We start from the raw sequence: 20,630 nt of genomic DNA on the forward strand, positions 1-20,630 counted from the left end.
CTGACAATAATAAAGAAAAAAATTTTAAAAAATTATTTTTAAGTATTTGTATTGAAAAATACACGTAATTCAAAAACGGCATTTGAATCTGTCAAGATGTACAAACCTTTGAAGGAGGGATGCCGAAAAAGCTTTGGGTTAGCAAAAATACAATGGTTTTGGGCAACATATTGAAAACTGAAGATTGAATTTTGCAGGAAGTCACATTTACAAAGTCTCTATGCCATTTCTCGCAAGGAAATTCGTTAATGGACCGGTGAGGGACATTTTTTAGTCTCCTCTTAATACTCGCTATTGTGTCTTTGTATTCCTTTTAAATATTAATGAACTGTGATGTCGTGACCTTCAGTCAGCGCTACTTTGATCGCTGAACGAGTAAAAAGTGATGAACAATTTAAACCTTTTTGGAAGATGAACATTAATGGTCAGTCGCTATGCAGGGTTTCTTTTTTATTCTGGTAATACCTTCAATGCTGTCCTGCAGATTCATGCCGATAAAACTCGTTAGAACGAAAGAGCTTCGCGTTTTCTTTTGTGATTGCGTGCATACGGAATATCGATCACAGATTTTGTGTAAGTGAAAAAATTTTACTCGCGCCATTATAAGAAATCTCGAAAGCCAGCATGCAAGTAAGTAAATTGACTTGTACCTATTCTGTCAGGGAAAGTTTGCCCATATTCCTCAGTAACGTAAGGACCAGCTTTTTGGTCAAGAGGGTAACTCACAAATTAGGCAATTAGGGTAAATAACTTTCAATCACTTTTATGAAGAACGTCCTCTTTACTGACATCTAGTTTTAAGAATGCTTTTCTCTCGCAAGCGAGAAAAAAAAATTCCTCTTACTTCCAATATGAGTGGGATTGAAGTGTGATGCAACTCCTTCCGGTTGCGTGCTGCCTGTTATGGGATGAACACCAAAGCGAGGTTATTCTATTGTTTTCTTCGGCTCCAGGCTCCAAATTTATTGTCATAAATTAAAATTAATGACGATTAAGGGCCGCAATGCATGCTGGTGGGGCTGGGCCCCCCCGCGCTGTTGAGCCATCGCTTGTTGCGCTTCACGGCATTGACACAGGGAACATTTCGGAACGCTATTTTACTTCAAGTTTTCGTTACTAGTTGAAGCTTTACGACAGGAAAAATCAGATTTATCTGGAGAAGAGGAGATAATTCCTTCCTCGAAGGACACTTACAAAGCATCCTAAAGCCGTCTTATACTGTTTTGTTCGGTTCGTTGTCATAATGCTGTGAGAACGACAATGGTGAGCGGCCATGATTTTGTTTTTACTTCTGCGTTAATTTTGTGGTAGTACGGCTCGTTGTGACTTCATTCCATCGGAGAAATTCTTTTGTTCAGTCAGATTAGTAATCTACTGATTGGATTTATTTTCAGGGGACGAAGGCGCTTCGCCGTTTTCAAGGCGATGACTATGTATGATCAACAAGTCGTTTTCGTGTAGTGGGTTTTTGTATTGTAGTAGTAATGGCCGAGCAACTGGTAGACGGGCCACCGAACAAGCGACCGAAAATAGGAGCCCCAGACACACCAACCGACAATGCTGGTGAATATAATGTTAAATGATTTTTTTCTTGTGTTTATGTGCGGTTTAAGTTTGCAGTTGTACTGAGTTCTTGAGGTCTATGTTCCGTTCCTTTAACTTATTTAAATTGCCGTCTTCCCTTTAAAGAGTTCAATTGGAAGTTTATGGAAGACCTGGATGCCAGTTTACCCGATGAACTTGGTGGACCCGCGATGATTCCCAATTCTGATGGTCTAACTAATGGTGAAACAACAGCTGATGTTTCAAGTGCTACCTCGAGTTTGCAGCAAATTCTTCAATCGAATGTTCCCCTGTCAAGTGGCGCGAGCTCTACGCTCAACACCAGTGCCATCTCTTCGACAGTTAGCGTATCTAGTCCTGATAGTCCATCGTTGACTACTTTAACATCAGTTAAAAGTCCGGCAGTGAACAATTCTTTGTCCTCTCCTCCTCAAATGCCGGTTAGTACGAGTGGGACTCCTACTCCAGCGACACCGCTCACTTCATCCAGTGACCTCCATCTTGGAAGTGTTGGTTTGAGTCCTGCCCCGTCATCGTCTCTGCCGATGTCAACAGTGAACTCGGCATTGCAGAGTAAGGTGGCGAGGGATGCAAGACTGCAAGTTGCAGCCCAGTATGGTAATAATTCGCTCGATATGAACATGCTTGCCAATAACAACGCAATGATGGGATCTATGAATGGGCCCAGCTCAGCGACTCAATCGATCGCTTTGAATACAGTGGCACACGAAATCGGAGCGACATTTTCTCGAACTACTAATATGAACGTGAGTAATTCCGGGAGCAATCCCTTTCAAAATCCGTTACCTCAGCTACAACAAGATCAGTTGGCGAATAATTTTGTGAGTCATTCTGGTATGAACGGAAGCCCAGATCAATCCAGAGTATCTTTAGGCCAAGTAAGTACTGATTTTTTCGTAGTCATATGTAAACGTAGTGGCTGGCTTCTGCATTGATATTTCGTGGCTGTCAAACGGTAGATGTGCTTTTCCTTCCTGCCAAATCTAATGTCATCTTGAATTGGGTTTTCTCCCTCTTAAGTACGAAGCTGTATTCGTGAAAATGAAAAGGCATTGCTCTAAAACTCGACGGAAAATGAAAAATATTGTCGATCTTTGGCCATTGCTGTGATTTACCCTGTTGTTTTGTTGATGAGCCATTCCTGAACATCACCGAACTCTCAGTATGTTGGTATTTTAATCAGGGTAACTTATCCTGACAGCCTCTTATTTTGTCTAACCTTGCTTCACTTGACTATGTTTCTTTTTGGGGATAGAAAATCTGTTATGCGTTTAATTTTCCGAAATTTGTTGGTCCCGTTATTAGTTGTTTTTGATCGTATTTAGCTTACAATTAATTTTTTGTTTATTATTATGGTATATTGAAGCATACAGCGTCTTCTTTAAAGCTGCTTTTAATGGTGGAATTTAAAGGAACTCGGCTAAAGTTATTGTATCGAACATGTCTGCATCAGTTTGTTCAGTTTTGATTGTATTTTTAATTTGTAATATTTTGAAATTTGGCCCTAAGTTTTGATCTCGTAACTTCAAGTAATTCGAACCAATGTACTGTACTTTTTTTGCTTTATCTACCTGTCTTGTTTTCATATAAATTTTTTACTACTTGTTGTGTCAAGTTGAGATTATGGGTTAATGAAAAGGAAGTTGTGTCTTTTATGTGCTCCATAGTTTACAGCTTGTCTGAATGAGACTATTCTCATCCAGGAATATGACATCAACTTAGTGTTCTTATTGTTTGGTTATTATTGTAACAACTGTCCGGGAAAGTTAGGTTATGAATTGATGGATGATGATTAACTACCCAGATCAAAATTCCACATGGAAGATTTATAGTAAAGTGAGTGGAGTGGAAGTATGGAGATGTCTTGTTTACTCATTATGCATGGGGAAATGAGGAAAATAGTTTTGAAATTTTGGTGTTGCCTTTTGCTTTCAGAGTCTTTGGTTTTTCCTAGGAGTCTGAAGGGTTGTCCTAATAACTCTTAATTTGTTAACTTTTGGTAAAGGTTTATTTGAAGTTATGAGGTTATTGTGATCACTTGAAATGCCGTAAGTGGTCTGCAAAAGTTTATATACAGTGGTGCTTAATTGATCTCAAGTTTTCTACAAAATCTTTGATTTTGTAACTGAGTTTGTCTTTTGGATATTCATCAATTCCAACTATTTTTATTTATACTCTTTCTAACATTTGCAACCATAATTGAAACAACCTTTGCTCATTATTTTCAGTAGGATTCATTGTGTCTTAAACATTGGTTTCTAGTATTGTATACCTCATAGCTTTGTGATAAAAAGGTATATTTGAGTAGATCTGTTTCTAATCAACTGTGGTATTATTTCCTTTCCAGCAGGCATCAGGATTGGCTCAGCCTCCAACAGCAGACCCTGAGAAAAGAAGATTAATACAACAACAATTAGTACTTCTGCTTCATGCACACAAGTGCCAACGTCGAGAACAACAGGCCCAAAATGGGGCTGTAAAACCCTGCAATTTACCTCATTGTCGAACTATGAAGAATGTCCTGAACCACATGACAACGTGTACTGCTGGAAAAACATGTCAAGGTTTGGCAAACCTTTTTGTGATGTAGAGAACTAGATTATGGATTTGTTTATTCTAGGACTTTAAATTTGTCTTGAGAAAACATTTTTTGAGCACTGAATAAGTAAAACTCAATCTCTGAAATTTGTGTGCACAATCAAGCCCACAAACAACAGTTGGTCCTTGGAGAAGTGTTTGGTTAAATTTCAGGTTTCTTTATTGTAAGGCTTCACCTGGTTGGACACTGACTATGGATTTCTGATGGCAAAAAATATTATTTAATTTGGAACAGGTTGTTAAATCATGGAAGAATTAAGCTTTTGATCAACTGAATTATTGTTAGAATTCTTTTGAGGCTGTTAATGAAACTATGTAATATTAAATAGTCATCGTACAGAAGCATCTGAACTTAGGACATTTTAGTTTTATCCATACTCTCTGGTTGCAAGAGCTAACTAAGCAGACAAATACTGGAGAAGTCTTCTTATTTGCATTTACCCCACTACTTAAACACGAAGGTGCACTATAAAAGGAGCCTTAGGCCCCACTGGACCATTTGTCAATCAACTGTCGTGTGATGTAGAACTCTTAAGGTCAAGTGAGCTTCAGCTACAGCTACTCCAAAGCAGTGAAAAGCAGGCGCATTCCTCAAAATTGTTTTATGTCTTCATCACAATACAAGAAGTTTTGAGATTTGTATTTCCTTTCTCCAATGGAAACTGTCTTTATTTGTGGCGGTAAATTTGAGATTGAAGTTGGTGGTTCGCACGTTACCTCGTGTCACCATGCTGGTCGAAGTAAACAATAGATATCTCATTAGCTCCTTTTGTTCATCTACCAGCATTTAAATTTGACCCGCACACTTCAACGGTGAGTGACAAATGAGCCTAGCTAGTATGCCTTCGTGTTTAAGTAATAGTTATGGAAGGAGACTTATTATGGGAAAAACTAGTTTATTTTAAAGTGATTTTGTGCAGCCATATGAGTTTCTTGTCTGGTGAAAACAAGTTGGTGCCTGAACAAGTGACCTGCCTTTTGACAAAAATTGTGTTGGTTTGTATATATCAAGTTGTTTTACCTAATCTTATGTTAATGTTTCAGTTGCCCATTGTGCTTCTTCAAGACAAATTATTTCACACTGGAAAAACTGCATGAGACGGGACTGCCCAGTGTGCCTCCCTTTGAAGCATGCATCAGATAACAGAAATCGAGGTATTAGACAGTCCATTCTTGTTATCATTGTATTGCCATTTATTCTATTAATTGACATCATCTCTTATTTGTATGCAAAGTGTTTCCCATCCATTCTTTATCTTTTCTTTATTAAGCTTTTGTTGATATCTTTTATGGTTTAAAGTGAGTTGCTATGACCAAGGCTATCTTTTTTTTTCTTTCATCAAAGCTCAAGGAAGTGTTCGAGGCATTGAAAGCGCATATGAAGCTCTTGGTATTACTCTAGCAACAAATGGAGAACCACGGTTGCAGCCCTATCCTGGTAAGGAAAGGCTTCAAAATTGTTTTTCTGTCTATCCTGCTGATTGTGCTGATGTGTTATTTCAAGCAGGCACTGTGTTAGTGTTGTAGATATTTGATTATCTAAAGTTCTTTTTATAAGTGGGAATTGCAGAGTGTGTTTTTAGGAAATAGAATTGACTTTTCACCCTTTGCAAAAAGAATGAAGGAATATTTTAAGTATAATGGTGATACAATGTTTTTCTTGAATGGAAGTGTCTATGATTTAGATGAGGTTGAAATGTATTTATTTATAGTAGGAGCACATGCAAATCTACTGAGATCAGATCCTTCAATGCAATTGACAGCAGATAACAGATCATTTGGTGAAACATCAGTTACAGCAACAAGGTAAGGGGTATCTGAGTTGAATAGTATTGTAAGTTTGGTTTGCTTCATTTGAGTTGTGTTTAGTAACCTGCCGTCCACAAAATTTCAATCTTCTTAAATCTGTATTTATTATTCATTGTGGAAAGAGAAATAATTGTCAATTCTCTCTTTTAGTACAACTGCAAGTGGCAATCGGGGTCCTAAAGAGTGGCATCAGCATGTTACACCAGATCTCAGGAATCATCTTGTACACAAACTGTAAGTCATATATCATAATTGTGTTCTAATAACCGACTTCTTAAGCTATGCTGATTGTTCAAGGTATAACAAGTTTATCAAGAGAGTTTGAGCATAAAGTATCTAGTTGTTGGAGTTAACATTTGATGGTTAATGAAAATGCATCTCAGTGTAGTTCTGGATTGAAACTGTGTGTTGCAGGGTCACTGCCATCTTCCCAACTCCAGTGCATGATCCAGCTGCTCTCAGAGATCGGCGAATGGGGAACCTTGTTTCCTATGCAAGGAAAGTAGAGGGTGATATGTATGATACAGCAAATAGCAGGGTAAGTTGTGACTTGAAGTTGTTCAACTATGTACTTGATGCTTTTCCCTTTAGATTTGTTCTTATCCTTATCAAGTTATTTTCACTGAAGGATTTTTTTAGCAAACTGTCATGTGCAACTGCTATCTAGAAAGGACAGAGAGAAATGCCAAATCAACATTCTTGTTATACTTATATTACAAAATCTCCCCTTCTATACATTGTAAACCTTAGCAATTCAGCCCATGCTGCTATTAGGTATTGAATAAACCATTCTTCTTCTTCTTCTTCTTCTTCTTCTTCTTGTAGGAGGAATATTACCACTTATTAGCAGAGAAAATATACAAAATTCAAAAAGAGCTGGAAGAGAAACGACAAAGAAGAATAAATCAGCAAATGAGGGGAGGCCTGACTTCATCGCAGCGTAAGTGAGCTGTAGAGGCTTTACCTACATTTTCAAACTCTAAAAAATCACAGTGGGGATGAATGTGATTGAGTATGTTTTTGAGATCGTAACCTAAGAAACTAATCAGTCTTTTTTTTTTTTGTCTTTTCAGTCCCATTTCCTCAACTAAATGGAGACCTTGGAGGTCCCCAAATACCCTCAGTTGCAGCAGCTGCTGCTCAGGCACAGGCTGCGGCAGTGGCGGCTGTACATCAAAAGTTTGATGCACTTGGACAATCTCAAAATTCTTCTCCCCAAGTTCCACCCATGACATCACCACCGCTACAAGGCACTTTGTCGCCTCATCTTCAAATGGCAGGTCAAGTCTCTGCCACACAACAGGCACAAACATCACAGCAGTCCACAGGGCCACTTCCAAAACAACAAGTAAAAAGTCAGATGTCTCCATCAGGGCAAATGATGACTTCTCCCCAGTCACAAGGAAAAACTCCACCTCGTGAAAGTGGGAAAAATTTGGTAGTTACAACTCAGGCTCAGTCACCTGTATCTCAAGGAGGTGCTGGGAATTCTAGTGGATATAGTTCTGCAACAGACAATGGATTATGTGCTCCTAATGCTCAGTCTCAGATGGTTAAAATAAAGACAGAGCCTACATCTCCACCTTCTGCAAATTCACAGTCAGGAAAGGTAGTTTATCTCTTATTCCTGCTAAACAGCCTGTCAAGAAATCTTGGGACTGAAGAGTAATCCTTATTTGATTTGATGTTTTCCTATTTGAAGTTCAAGTTCAGTTTTGTCATATGATCATCAAAGTGTAATCTTTCAATGTGTGGGTTAGATAGAAGACAATAACACAAACTGAAGCACAACATATACAGACAAGGCAGCCAGATCAGAATTTTTTTTTTTCAATTTCCTTGCACACCAATGCTTCTATCCTATATAGGTATAGTTCTTTTGGTTATCTTTTGTTGAGGTACTGAACTGATCAACATGCCTTATCAAGTATCTTAAAACAATTTTGACAAAAATGACATTGTTCTACTGTAATTTCAGCATCAAGATAGCACCTCAAGTTCTGCAAGTTCAACTTCTGTGGCCCAAAAAGGTTCATCTACACCTCAAATAAAGCAAGAGCCTCATCAAGGAGGGACGTCATGTTCAACTCAGTCCATACCAACTCCTGGATCCTCCTCATTATCCACGTCATCCTCATCAATACCTGCTCCTGGAACAACAAGATACCCCCTTAAGAAAGGTAAAAATGTCATGTCACTTGCCTTGAGCATGCTAGCTTATGTTTGTAAATTTTTACAACAACTTAATTGAAGAATAAAAAAACTCTCAGTGGGTTACCACAGAGAAGAATTTAACTCCTATATCAAGGTGTACCGGCCAAAATTTTTTAATATAAAAAAGTAAACATAATGGAGTCTCTCTTCTATTGAATTGGTTTGAATATTAGGGGGTTGATAATGAATTAAATAGGGCATGATGTATTTGATCCAAAAAGACAGTTTACCAGGAGTTAACTGACTCCCACAGAATCCTTTTTTTCTGTCACAGTCAATTAATGAAATAATGAGATTGTTCCATTTGTTCATCTATCTAATCACAAGATGTTGAGTTGGTTAATTTAGAGATTTATATTTATCCTCATGTGCCTGTAAATGAAAAGGTTGTCCTTTGAGCATTGGAGTGTGGAAAAGGTCTGCTGGCTTATTGTTCTTTTCTGAATCGCTTCTCTTTCAGTTTTCCTCCCAGAGGAGTTACGGATTGCACTTATGCCTACTTTAGAGAAGTTATATAAACAAGAGCCAGATTCTCTTCCATTCAGACAGCCTGTGGACCCCAAGCTGTTGGGTTGTTTGGTTAGTTAACAACAATTTGTTTGTATTGTGTGGTTCCAGAAAATATCCATACCCTCCGTGGAAGGGATTTGCCATATGACCCCCCTACGCTCTGGATTTTCCAAAATTGGCCCCAAAATTAACCCCAAAATTAACCCCCCTCCCCTCTGGAATTTCCAAAAACTTTGCACAGCCCTGGAAATATTGCTATCTCTTATTGAAGAGAACAGATAAGTAGTTTTTTTCACTAGGAAGCCAAATTTTGTGAGTGTCATGTATTTTTAGTTGAATTCTACAACAGGTAAAGCAAATTCCTTATTTGAATTCGTGATGCGCTTGAGTCATGAACAAATTTTGAGTTTCATGTATTTTCAGCTTTTCTGTTGAATTCTACAACAGATCAGCAAATTCCTTGTGCACTCAAGTCACGAAGAAATTGTTGACAAAGTTCTTGGCCACAGGCAAATGAAATGCAAGATCGCATGGGAAATATAACTGTACTTTCTCTCACTGCATCAGGAAGAAAGCAAAGAGATCAGGACCTTGTCATGCGATCAGACAGTGCGAGTATCAAATTTCGTTGAACCAAATTTGCATATTTCAGTTAGCAGTAAAATTGCTTGTTGCTGATTTGATTGATAATAAAATTGTCATGCAAAGTTTGATGTGCTGGAAAAGACTCATGTAACTTCCTTGGGATAGAGAAACAGTCAAGTGCAGAAGAATGTAACCAATTAAAAGTTTTTTTCCATGTTTTGTGTTCTTGAAAGTTTTTGTTTCGCTGGCTAGAAAATAAACTACCAAAAGCATGTAAGATAAAAGAAATACTATTTATTCCTGACCCTAAAGGTATTGATTTGATACAATTTGAACAACTGTTTAAAATCTGGCACTACCCAAACTTTAGAACTGTTTTGTGAACTGTTTTCTTGAAGCTTGGCCTAAAGACTTAAAAATGCATTGCTGGAGGCATCAGTCCGATCTTTTCACGTTAAATGGATTATTGTTCGTGCCTTTGCGAACTGATCACAAAGTTGTTCATGAACCATGGGGGCAAGTACATTTATTTAGTTTTAAACGGAGATTATTCCGAAAGTGTTCTTTTGCTGCTCTATCATCACCTCAAGATAAACGCCACTGCCGAAATGCATGAATGTGAACCTGCGGTAAAAGTGAATATCCCTTACAAATAAGAACTAGTGTGACTGAAAACTGAAAGATAAAAGATTTGCAAATAACTGCGGGGTTTACTGAACATAAAATTCATGTTTTTAAATGAGTTTCAAGTAGGTCATAAATCACTCTTGCTTTGAAGGAAAAAAGAGGTTGACTGAACATAAAATTGATGTTTTTATACAAGTTTCAACCAGGTCATTAATCACTCGTATTTTATATCTTTGCAAATAAATAGTCATGGCAAGTTTTTGTGTTTTTTCTTTGTTACTCTCTTATGCGTCACAAGAACCCTCTGGAAATAATTCCCTATGGTCACCCCCCCTCCCCCCCAGAAAATTAGGCAAATTGACACCCTCCCCCCTGGAAAATCCGATCCCTTCTGTGGGGGGGGTGTGGATGTTTTCTGGAACCACACATTCTTGTTGTAGTTTCAGTTTTTGTAAAGTCAGAGTGTAAATTTGGGGTTTCTTGACTTGTACTCTATGTGATGATAGCTTTCTAGGGTTATGGTTATCTTTGAATAAAGGTTTGAAAGAAATGGTTGTTAGAGTCGCAGAGCTTTAGTCTAATTGAATTTTGTTCGTATTTGCAGGATTACTTTGAAATAGTGAGAAATCCCATGGATCTCTCTACAATTAAACGAAAACTGGATGCTGGGCAGTACAATAACCCTTGGGAGGTTTGTATGGGTATAAATGACCCACTTGTCTTATCACAGAACCTCCATCTTGGAGGTGTGCCTGGGACTAGGGGCAGGTGCTCCCTGATGAGAGCCATACACTGAGTACCGTATTTATTCATCTATAAGCCGAGCGATTTTTTTCACAAAATTTTACGAAAATCTCGAAAATTTGAGCTAGAGAAGGGTTCTCGGTTATAGCTGAGTGTTTTCCAAACATAATTTTTTCTAAACAGGAAATTCAAAGGAAACATGGATATATTCATCTATAAGCCGAGATATTGCATGCAGAAGTAAACAACAAAACAAGTTGAAGTTGGTCATTGACTTTATTTATGTGGTTGCTTCAAAAGGAACAGTTTGTTGTTTTCAGTGTGTAGTTAAATACAGCTTACTGTTTGTCCTCAGTGTTGGTGTGGAATTCATCATCCATCTCCTCATCTGTTAGTTCTGCCGCTTATTCCAAGTAGTTTGCTTTATCTTCCATGCCATGTAGAGTATGTAAGATTCTGCAGGTTTTGAATGAGTGTATAGATCTTGTGAAAGTGCTTTAAGAATTTCGAAACAGACCAATCAGAATTGCCCATTCCCATGATTGTTAAACAAACTCATCACATGTTACGGTGTTGAAATTTGCGATCATGTAAAATGAAAACTTACCTTGGCTTCTCTGCTCTGTAAACCAGGTAAGTAATCTCTCATCCAGCCGCAGATATTTCGGAGTGTGACGGCCCATCGTTGTGTGTTTCGCAGACATCTCGAGCTCTCCATTAAAGAGATTCTCTTGATCTTTCCTCAAGCGACTCACTGGTGACTTACTCTGTGGTTGTCTCGGAATTGTTTTCGACGGCAAAACTGCATTGAAACTCTTTTCTGTTTCGAAACTTTTGCGTTCATTTCAGTTTATTCAAGAATGGAATTCTCTGAATATGGTCTCGGCTTATAGCCAAGTGTTTTCAATTGTTTCAATTGTTTTCAATTGTTTGTGTTTTCAAGTGTTTCAATTTACATGTTTTAAGAACCTTCTCGATTAAAACAGACCGAAGTTTAGGGTCTCGGCTTATAGATGAATAAATACGGTAGATGTTGGGTTGGCATCAATCCAAAACAACAAATTATTAAAATGAAATATTTTCTTATTATTCATGCTGTGAATCCACTGGGGTTATTATTTCAAGCAGCTAGATGATGTATGAGGAAAACATGATTAGCTTCGTAACATGTTGTGTGTCTTTTTTAATTCACACAAGTACTGTACATGGATTTAAGTGTTACAAATGGTCAGAAAGTGGAGTGCAGTAGGAGCATTTTATCTTGTGAGTGTGTAAAGTGATTGAAGCTGATAAGCTATTTCATTGATCAGTGTAATTACTTTGTTTTTTTTGCAGTACTGTGATGATGTCTGGTTGATGTTTGATAATGCTTGGTTGTATAATAGAAAAACTTCAAGAGTGTATAAATATTGTACAAAGGTACATTTACAAGCTTTTGTTTTCTTAAATTTACTTTTCAGTTTAAATAATCTCTCCAGAGATTTGGTGCACCTTTGGATCAGTAACTATTGTAATTTTGTTGTTTGGGTGTTTACTTACCTTGGAATATTTTCCTTTTCAGTTGGCAGAAGTTTTTGAACAGGAAATTGATCCAGTTATGAAAAAATTAGGATATTGTTGTGGAAGAAAGGTAATTACATTGAACAGTGCATCACAGATGCAGCAGGAAACTTGATTAAACTTGTTTCCCTAGATAACTTGTTGTTCACTGGTCCTTCTCTATTGATCTGATTTTTTACTATCCCTTTTCTAGTATATATTTCACCCCCAAGTTCTGTGTTGTTATGGAAAGCATTTGTGTACAATTCCAAGGGATGCTACCTACTGGACATATCAAAATCGGTATGTTAACTTAGTTACGAATAAACTTCACTTTAAATGTGGGAATGAGAAAAGTGTTCCAGTCATTGTTTGAGTACCTTTTGGAGAATTTAAAAAAGATCTAAAGATATGGTCTTGAATTGAGAAATTCGTGTGCTTTTACCTTTCTTGAGAATAGTCTCCTTAGTGTAACTACCTTCAAATCAAGGTTATTGAATTCTAAATCTGATCAACCCTGATTTGTTAAGGGGCTTGTAGGGCTAAGATGTTATTATTGTGATTTTTTTTCTTTTTGCAGCTTTCATTACTGTGAACGATGCTTTGATGAGATTCCAGGTGAAGCTGTCAACCTTGGAGATGATCCCACACTGATGCAAAGGTATGATGCTCCTTGTTGTTTGCAAATTAACTTTACAACCAATGTTTTTATCTTGTTGCATAAGGTAGATATAAAACCTTGTCCACTTAACTTCATCCTACTTTTTCAGTGGTAATACAGGAGGTGTATCAGAAAGGGTCTCTATCTTTTACTCTGTTCAGGGTGAAAACAGTAAACATAATGTTAGCTGTATTACATCCTACAATTTCACATGACCCCTGTTTCCATGTTACAGCACGGTACCTAAAGGCAATTTCTCAAAAACCAAGAATGATCACCTGGACATGGAGCCGTAAGTACCCTGATTGTTCACTTTGGTATTTGTTTTATTTCTAGCTAACCTGTTTTTTTTTTTTATATTTTATTTTTATTTATATTTTTTTTCACAAATGGCGTAAAGTTTGATGCAAGTTTGTGTTCTCAGGTGAATCTTTTTTTATAGATTTGTTGATTGCATTGACTGTGGCAGAAAGGTTCATCAGATCTGTGTTCGCCACCATGAGTTTATTTGGCCAAATGGGTAAGCATGAGTGTGTTTGAATCCTGTAAGTTCTCATCATCCCTCCAATGTTTATGATGAATTAGGATGAAGGTTATGAGAGCTTAACCAAACAATGTTTGGTATGAGATACCATCAGTGTCTTACACATGTACATTTCCCATCTAATTGCAGTGAGAGCGTATTTTAATTTTTTTTTTTCCAGGAAAATTCTTTTAGCCTGCTGGTAGTTCTTGGTAAGACCAGCACAATAGCGATGCCTCATTGAACAATCTGAACAGCAAAGGTTTTTTTCTTATAGTATGTCGACCATTCAATTTTCCAGATATCAATGTGATGCATGTTTGGTGAAGAGAGGTATGAAGAGGAAGGAAAACAGGTTCACTGCAAAAAGTAAGTTCATTGTAAAGTACATATATCTTATTAACCAAGTGCGAGGGCCATACTGGGAGAATATTGGCCCAAGGTCTTGACAGTACAGACCGAGCGCAGTGTGGTCTGTACAAAAAAGACCGAGGGCCGATATTCTTCCAGTACGGTCCCGAGCAAGCTTGGTTAATAAGAGATTTATTATACGACTGAAGTTCAAAGGGACACAAGTGCGGTATCATTCGGGACCACTTAGGACAGTGCCCGGTCCAATACTAAGAGAATTTTGACCGGCAATAGAGCATTTTCATTGGTTGATTTTAGTTATTGGCCCTCTGACTGCCCGAGTCATGTAATAATTTTGTGTATTTCATGTGAAGATTTTATCTTTTAGTTGGAGTCTCAGTTATCATTTAGCAAAACTAAAATCTTTTTTTTTTTTTTTTTAATTTTTTTCTTAAGAACTTCCCCCAACTAGACTTGGCGATTTGATTGAAAAGAGAGTTAACAACTTCCTACTGAAAGAAAACTGTCCCGGAAATGTGACAATTCGAGTGGTGTCATCAGTTGACAAACATGTGGAAGTAAAGCCAGGAATGAGAGCAAGGTTTGTAATAGTGATTGTTTCCAGTTATGTACTTGTTTGCAGTATTTGTGATATTCTCGCAGATAAATCTTATTAGCAGGTTAGAGCTGGAGAGTTCTGAATCATGTATATCACAAGTACCATTACAAAGACATGATTTTTTTTTTTTGTAATCTCTAACTATTACCTTTGTATTGGTTTTAATAGATATGATGAAGGTAGTTTTCCTGGGTCATTTCCATACCGTGCAAAAGCCATGTTTGCCTTTGAAGAGATTGATGGTGTGGATGTTTGTTTCTTTGGCATGCATGTTCAAGAGTATGGTTCTGAGTGTGCATTGCCAAACACGCGGCGTGTGTACATCTCATACTTGGACAGTGTTCACTTCTTTCAGCCACGGCACTTGCGTACATCTGTCTACCATGAAATCCTCATTGGTTACCTGGAACATGTGGGACACCTAGGGTATTGTGCATTGTTATTTTAATAATGGTAGTTCATATTTTGCAGAAGTAAATAACTGGCTAGATTTTGAGTGAAATTGAGGGATGACCCATTTGTGTTTTCAAACTCTAAGAAAACTTCATCTGCGTCAATTAGAATGTTTTCATGTACAATAACAATCTGTTAAGACTACAACAAAATGAAGGAAAATCTCTGTGGCTTGCTGAGAAAGTATTAAGCAAATTGTTTGCAGGTAGATATTTGGACATTAATCTGAAGTGCCTTAACCGAGTTTTTTCTAACTTAACTACTTGTCAGTTCGACAAGCCTGTGAAAGATGAGATTTTTAAAGGTGATTTTCATTTTTTAGGTATCAGATTGCCCATATATGGGCATGCCCACCCAGTGAAGGTGATGACTACATATTCCACTGCCACCCTGTTGAACAGAAGATTCCCAAACACAAGCGACTTGTTGATTGGTACAGAAAGATGCTTGACAAAGCCATCAGAGACCGTGTTGTTATTGAGTACAAGGTAATAAAAATACTTAAATTCCAGTGACCTTTTGTTAGGACAACAGGCACGAAGCCGTTTGGTAAAATACCATTTAACTTTGCTGTTGAATTAGAGAATGGAAAGCATATTTCCAATTCTCTTGTGAACAGCTTCTTCACTACATAATGGATTCCCAAACACTCGCATTGATTTGATAATATACTCCCTGTAACAGGACATATTAAAGCAAGCCACAGATGATAACTTGACGACAGCAAAAGAGTTACCCTACTTTGATGGAGACTTTTGGCCAAACGCATTGGAAGACAGCATCAAAGAGCTTGATCAGGAGGAGGAAGAGAGAAAGACTGCGGCTGCAGCTGCTGCAGCTGACACTGCCGGCAGTGAGGTACTACCTTAGTTGAATCTTGTTAACATGCTGGCAGACGAAAGTCATATCACTGTTTGCCGAAAAGTAATATTGTTCAGTTGAAATTCCCAAACTACATTTATTCTCTAGTTTTGCGCGATAATTTGTTTGTTGAGGTTAAGGGAAATTTACGTTCCTCGTATTAATTTAGGTAAGTAAGAGGGGAGATATGCCCTTTGACAGCCGAACTAATCGATTCAAACTTTTTGCATTTAAAATACTTTTTTTAGGGAACACCAGGAAGCAAAAATAAAGGGAACAACAAGCGAAGTAACAACAAGAAAGGGACCAAGAGTAAAGCAAGTAACCGGAAGAACCCAAAGAAAACTAATGGTCCTGTCATGGGTTTGTGCGACTTGTCACAGAGATTGTACAACACCATGGAGAAGCACAGAGAGGTAAAGTAAACCGTCGCCAGTCTTCATTTATTTAATTTTTTATTTTTTATTTTAAGTCATATTGAGCATCCACCTCCTCCTTGTCAAACTTTGATCCGGATTCGTAGGGCCCCTTTTATCATTCACATTATTTCAATAATCCTGTCTCCAGGCGCCTTTAGTAAAAAACGTGATACTTTAAGTAGGTTGTAATAAGTTTAAAACGTTTTCCTGTTCTCAGGTGTTTTTTGTCATCCGACTGAATGGTCGTAAGACTCCGGAAACGAGTGACCCTGACCAGGCGATGAACTGTGACATAATGGATGGCCGAGATGCCTTTTTGACGCTGGCCCGTGAGAAGCATTACGAATTTTCGTCATTGCGCCGCGCTATTTTCTCCACTATGGCAATGTTGGTCGAACTTCACAACCAGGGAGGAGATCGATTTGTTTACACGTGCAACATTTGTAAGAGGCCCGTGGAAACCAGATATCACTGCAATGAATGCGAGGTACACAAAAGTGACAATTTCCTAAGTGTTGCTCGCTAGTAGGAGCGGAATTAACGTTTTTACTTTGATCAAAGACGGATAAAAGTTTTCTTTCAGTTCATATGTGCTCTCGTGTACTTGATTTTAACGGTCGTCACTCTAAATTCCTTATACCATCGCTGTCACAGTCGATGTCGAACCATACAGTCCAAGCTAATTCAAACCATATTCCCACGCAAGTGTAGTATCGCACCTTAGGAGTTACTGATATGATATTTCCTCATCCAGATCAGTAGAAAATGACCGTGCATTGGTCTGGTTTGAGAGAAGGTGGTCTTGGCTTGGAGAGAATGCTTTGTCTTAAGTGATTCCTCTCATCACTTTTTTATTGGTCGAAAAATCCCTAACAATGGTTATTTTATTCTTGTTTTGTAGGACTATGATCTGTGCGTACCTTGCTACACCGATAAAGGACATGAACATAAAATGGAGAAGCTGGGATTCGACTTGGATATAGATCAACAACAAGGACAAGGTGATGATAAGGAACGACCGCAACTCAGCGCGCAGGAAGAACGACGATTGAAGATTCAGCGCTGTATACAGCACTTGGTACATGCCACTCACTGCAGAGAGCTTAATTGTCAATTGACAAGTTGTGCTAAGATGAAGCGTGTTGTAGAGCACACGAAGACGTGCAAACGCAAAACTGGTGGAGGATGTCGCATTTGTCAAGAGCTCATTCATTTGTGTTGTTATCATGCAAAGCACTGCGTAGAGAGAGAGTGTGTGGTACCATTCTGCCGACACATTAAACTCAAGCTCAGACAACAACAAACACAGCAAAGATTTGCTCAATCCCAGACTCTTCGCAGAAGAATGGCTGCAATGCAGCGTCAGGGAATGCAGCCTCCACCTCCCATGCCAAGCCAGACAATGCAACAAAGCATCGCTGGCCCTGGAGCAATGGGACAGTCTCATCCAGCTTTGCAACCTCCTCAGCAGCAGCCCCCTCCTTACCAACCACCTGTCATGCCGCAGAAACCTGTCATTAGTGGCCCTCCTCCGCGTGCAGTTGAGGCAGCACAAAAAATTGCGCAAGCTGCTACAATGCAGGCTGTGGGTAACAGTGTGCAGATTGGTATACAAGGTCGCAATGTTCCACATCCTCAGCAGGTTTTCCAGCAGCAGCAGCAGCCTTCTAACATGGCACCACTTTCTGGATCAATGGCACCACCAGCTATTATGAGACCGCAGAACCCAGCTCTGATGCAGCAAAGTATGGGACAGAACCTTCAACAGGCTATGAACATGCCTCAGCCTATGCAACAATCAATGGGTCAGTCAATGCAACCTTCATCCAGCACGCCTGTCCAACCAAACGCCTTAGAATGGTATGCCAAACATCATCAACAACAGCAGCAACAACAACAGCAGCAGATGAACCACTCCAGCGCCATGATGCCAGGAGGCCAACAACAGTATCCTCAAATACCTGGAGGACAGCAAGGGATGGCCTCAGTTGGATCACAACAGAACCGACCCAACTTGGGTGTGCCTGCTTCTCTGCAACAGTTGTTGTGTACGCTGAGGGGTCCAACTACTCCCCAGCAGCAGGCTAAAGTGCTGAGCATCCTTAAACAACATCCACAGCTTATGGCGGCATTCTTAAAACAAAGGCAACAGCAGCATCAACAACAACAGCAGCAACAACAGCAGCAGCAGCAGCAGCAACAACAAGGCATACCTCCAGGAATGCAGCAAGGAATGCAGCAAGGAATGCAACAAGGAATGCAACAAGGAATGCAACAAGGAATGCAGCAAGGAATGTCTCAAGGCTTGCAACAAACTATGCAACCTAACCTGCAACAAAATATGCCGCACAACTTACAGCCTGGCATTCAGCAACAAGCAATGCAACAAAATATAGCTCAAGGAATGGCAAGTATGCAGCAAAATTTGCAGCAAGGGGTGCAAAATCCAATGCCACAAGGAATACATCAAGCTATGCCAAATGCTGTACCACAGAATATGCAGCATGCCATGCAGAATTCCCTGCAAATGCCAGTTGCTTCCCAGCCTAGCGTTAGTCAACATCAGTTTTTTAGAATCATTCAACAACAACAACAGATGCAGCAGCAGCAGCAACAACAGCAGCAGCAGAACATGTTCCAACAACCCCAGCTTCCTCCTTTCTCGCAAATGAACGCAACGAGGAGAGGCCAAGTGCAAAATCAATTGACTAATTCACAAGCGGGTATGATGCACCCGCACAATGGTCAACCACAGGCGTCGTTATCGCAACACTTCCAGGCTAAACAGGCGCCATTTGCAGCGCATTTAATGTCTCCACAGCAAGCGAACCCAATGTCACCGCAGCAAGGGATTCATCCGTCTCAGTCGCCGCGACCAGTCATGTCTCCGCAACCTCATCCGACAGGGGCATCACCACGGCAACAGCCCACCATGTCCCCACATCCGCAGCAGTCTACTCTAACGTCTCCGCGGCCTACGCCCTCGCCGCATCAGGCCGCCACACCCCAAATGGATAACCAACTTATGGACAAACCGCTGTTCACCACACGAATGACACTTGCCCCGCTTCAGACTTCCACGGATCCAGACCTGTCAATTGGTCAGGAAGATTCACCACTCACGCCACAAGATCAGTTGACCAAGTATGTCGAAAATTTATAATAAAAGAAGAAAACAAGCAAACCCATTGGGAAAAAAAGAGAAAAGAATTTTAAAGTAAGGAAAGAGAAGAGATGAAATGTACTTTATGGAGCAAACTTTATACGTAGTTTTATCGCAGTGAGAATCGAGATGATGAAATTTTCTACCATTCGTACCATTATTATATAATTAATTTGTATAGCTGTTTAGCTGATAAATATCGGCTTATGAGGGTTCGATCCCTTGACCAAAGTCCGAGAGAACGAGCACTCCAAGGAATTTTAGTTTTAGAGTTTTTTGAACGTCTTCAGTCAAGAGGCACTGTATAAAGCGCACATTCTTACAATGCATATATATTTGTTCAAACGTACTTGTGTACCAATAAATGTGTGCACTTTTCACAACGTTTGTGTGCTTACTAGCTTCTTATGATTTGTAAATAAAATTAAAGCCCTTATTTCGAAAACAAACGCAATTTGTTTTGTCTGCTGTATTTTTATCGAGCTCAGACTGCCTAGTCTATGGAGGTGGCGTGAACACGGGTCAAACGAAATATGCCCTTTTTTCCCGAAATTGCAACAAATACGTGGTCGGAATACTGTAGAGTTACGACGAAGTGAAAGCAACTACTGTGGATTGACCTCGACGTAGAAATTGATTTTGGCAAGCGTGTCTTGTGTGTAAACTTTTGAAACATTGTTGAAAACCACAATTTTCCTCGTACACACGACAACAGTGGCACGAACTTAGCCTTCCAGCGATCGCTACTATTTGAGCCAGTTTACCGTAACAATACCAATGGATTAAAGTAGGGTAAGGAACACTTGAACATGCAGTTCTATCTTTTTGTAGACTAGGTCAGACCTTCGCTGACTGGACTCCAGCAAGTTTAACCCTTGTATTTGAAGTCTGTCATACGAGTTTTAATTTTTCTTAGTGAAGGGTAGGTTCAGGCTATTGCCTGTTTTCACTATCGATCATTCTAGAGAATACCGTACTCCCATGTAATAATAACAGTTTATTAAACTCTCTTGCAGTAACTTACTGAATTAACGAGTTATAATACAGTGAAAACTTATTAAGATCGACTATGTACATTTCTGTATACATCGAGTACAAGTATACACCACACCAGAACATGCATCACATTTGTTAACAAACTTAAAAGTGATAAAGTCTTCCGTGCGCTTGGTTCTACAGGTAGTAACGTTTGTGTAAGGTACAGCTGGTCTGATTTTTTGCGTGAGGGTTTAGGGACAGATATCATCTAAGCGTGTTGGTAGAAGAGGATTAGAGGGAGGTTTAAGTCCTTCATTTTGCACATATACTCTTTACATATCTTATCTCTTCTCTACGCAAGGGTCTCCAACCTTGCTAACTCGAGGACATCT

At 39.1% G+C, this 20,630-nt stretch overlaps 1 protein-coding gene across 3 annotated transcripts; it reads left to right on the forward strand.

Moving 5' to 3' along the window:
* The first annotated feature begins 1,066 nt into the window (after positions 1-1,066).
* LOC111326359 (histone lysine acetyltransferase CREBBP) lies at positions 1,067-19,709 on the forward strand. 3 transcript variants are annotated; one of them, XM_088732532.1, is made up of 28 exons: positions 1,067-1,263; positions 1,395-1,563; positions 1,690-2,462; positions 3,932-4,148; positions 5,227-5,337; positions 5,528-5,620; positions 5,895-5,988; positions 6,142-6,225; positions 6,406-6,529; positions 6,817-6,931; positions 7,065-7,600; positions 7,970-8,171; positions 8,666-8,784; positions 10,532-10,618; positions 12,007-12,090; positions 12,233-12,301; positions 12,425-12,513; positions 12,791-12,871; positions 13,107-13,163; positions 13,314-13,391; positions 13,696-13,763; positions 14,202-14,346; positions 14,533-14,790; positions 15,140-15,305; positions 15,502-15,675; positions 15,927-16,094; positions 16,315-16,584; positions 16,999-19,709. In XM_088732532.1, the coding sequence occupies exons 2-28, from the start codon at positions 1,485-1,487 to the stop codon at positions 19,258-19,260; spliced, it is 6,603 nt and encodes a 2,200-aa protein (XP_088588658.1). In that variant the 5' UTR covers positions 1,067-1,263; positions 1,395-1,484; the 3' UTR covers positions 19,261-19,709. The 3 variants fall into 3 exon arrangements, with proteins under 3 accessions (XP_088588658.1, XP_088588660.1, XP_088588659.1); XM_088732534.1 differs by having other exon boundaries at positions 5,898-5,988; XM_088732533.1 differs by having other exon boundaries at positions 3,935-4,148.
* Positions 19,710-20,630: the final 921 nt, after the last annotated feature.

Source organism: Stylophora pistillata, chromosome 9 (genome assembly GCF_964205215.1).
Source record: "Stylophora pistillata chromosome 9, jaStyPist1.2, whole genome shotgun sequence".
In the NCBI taxonomy this organism is placed as follows: domain Eukaryota; kingdom Metazoa; phylum Cnidaria; class Anthozoa; order Scleractinia; family Pocilloporidae; genus Stylophora; species Stylophora pistillata.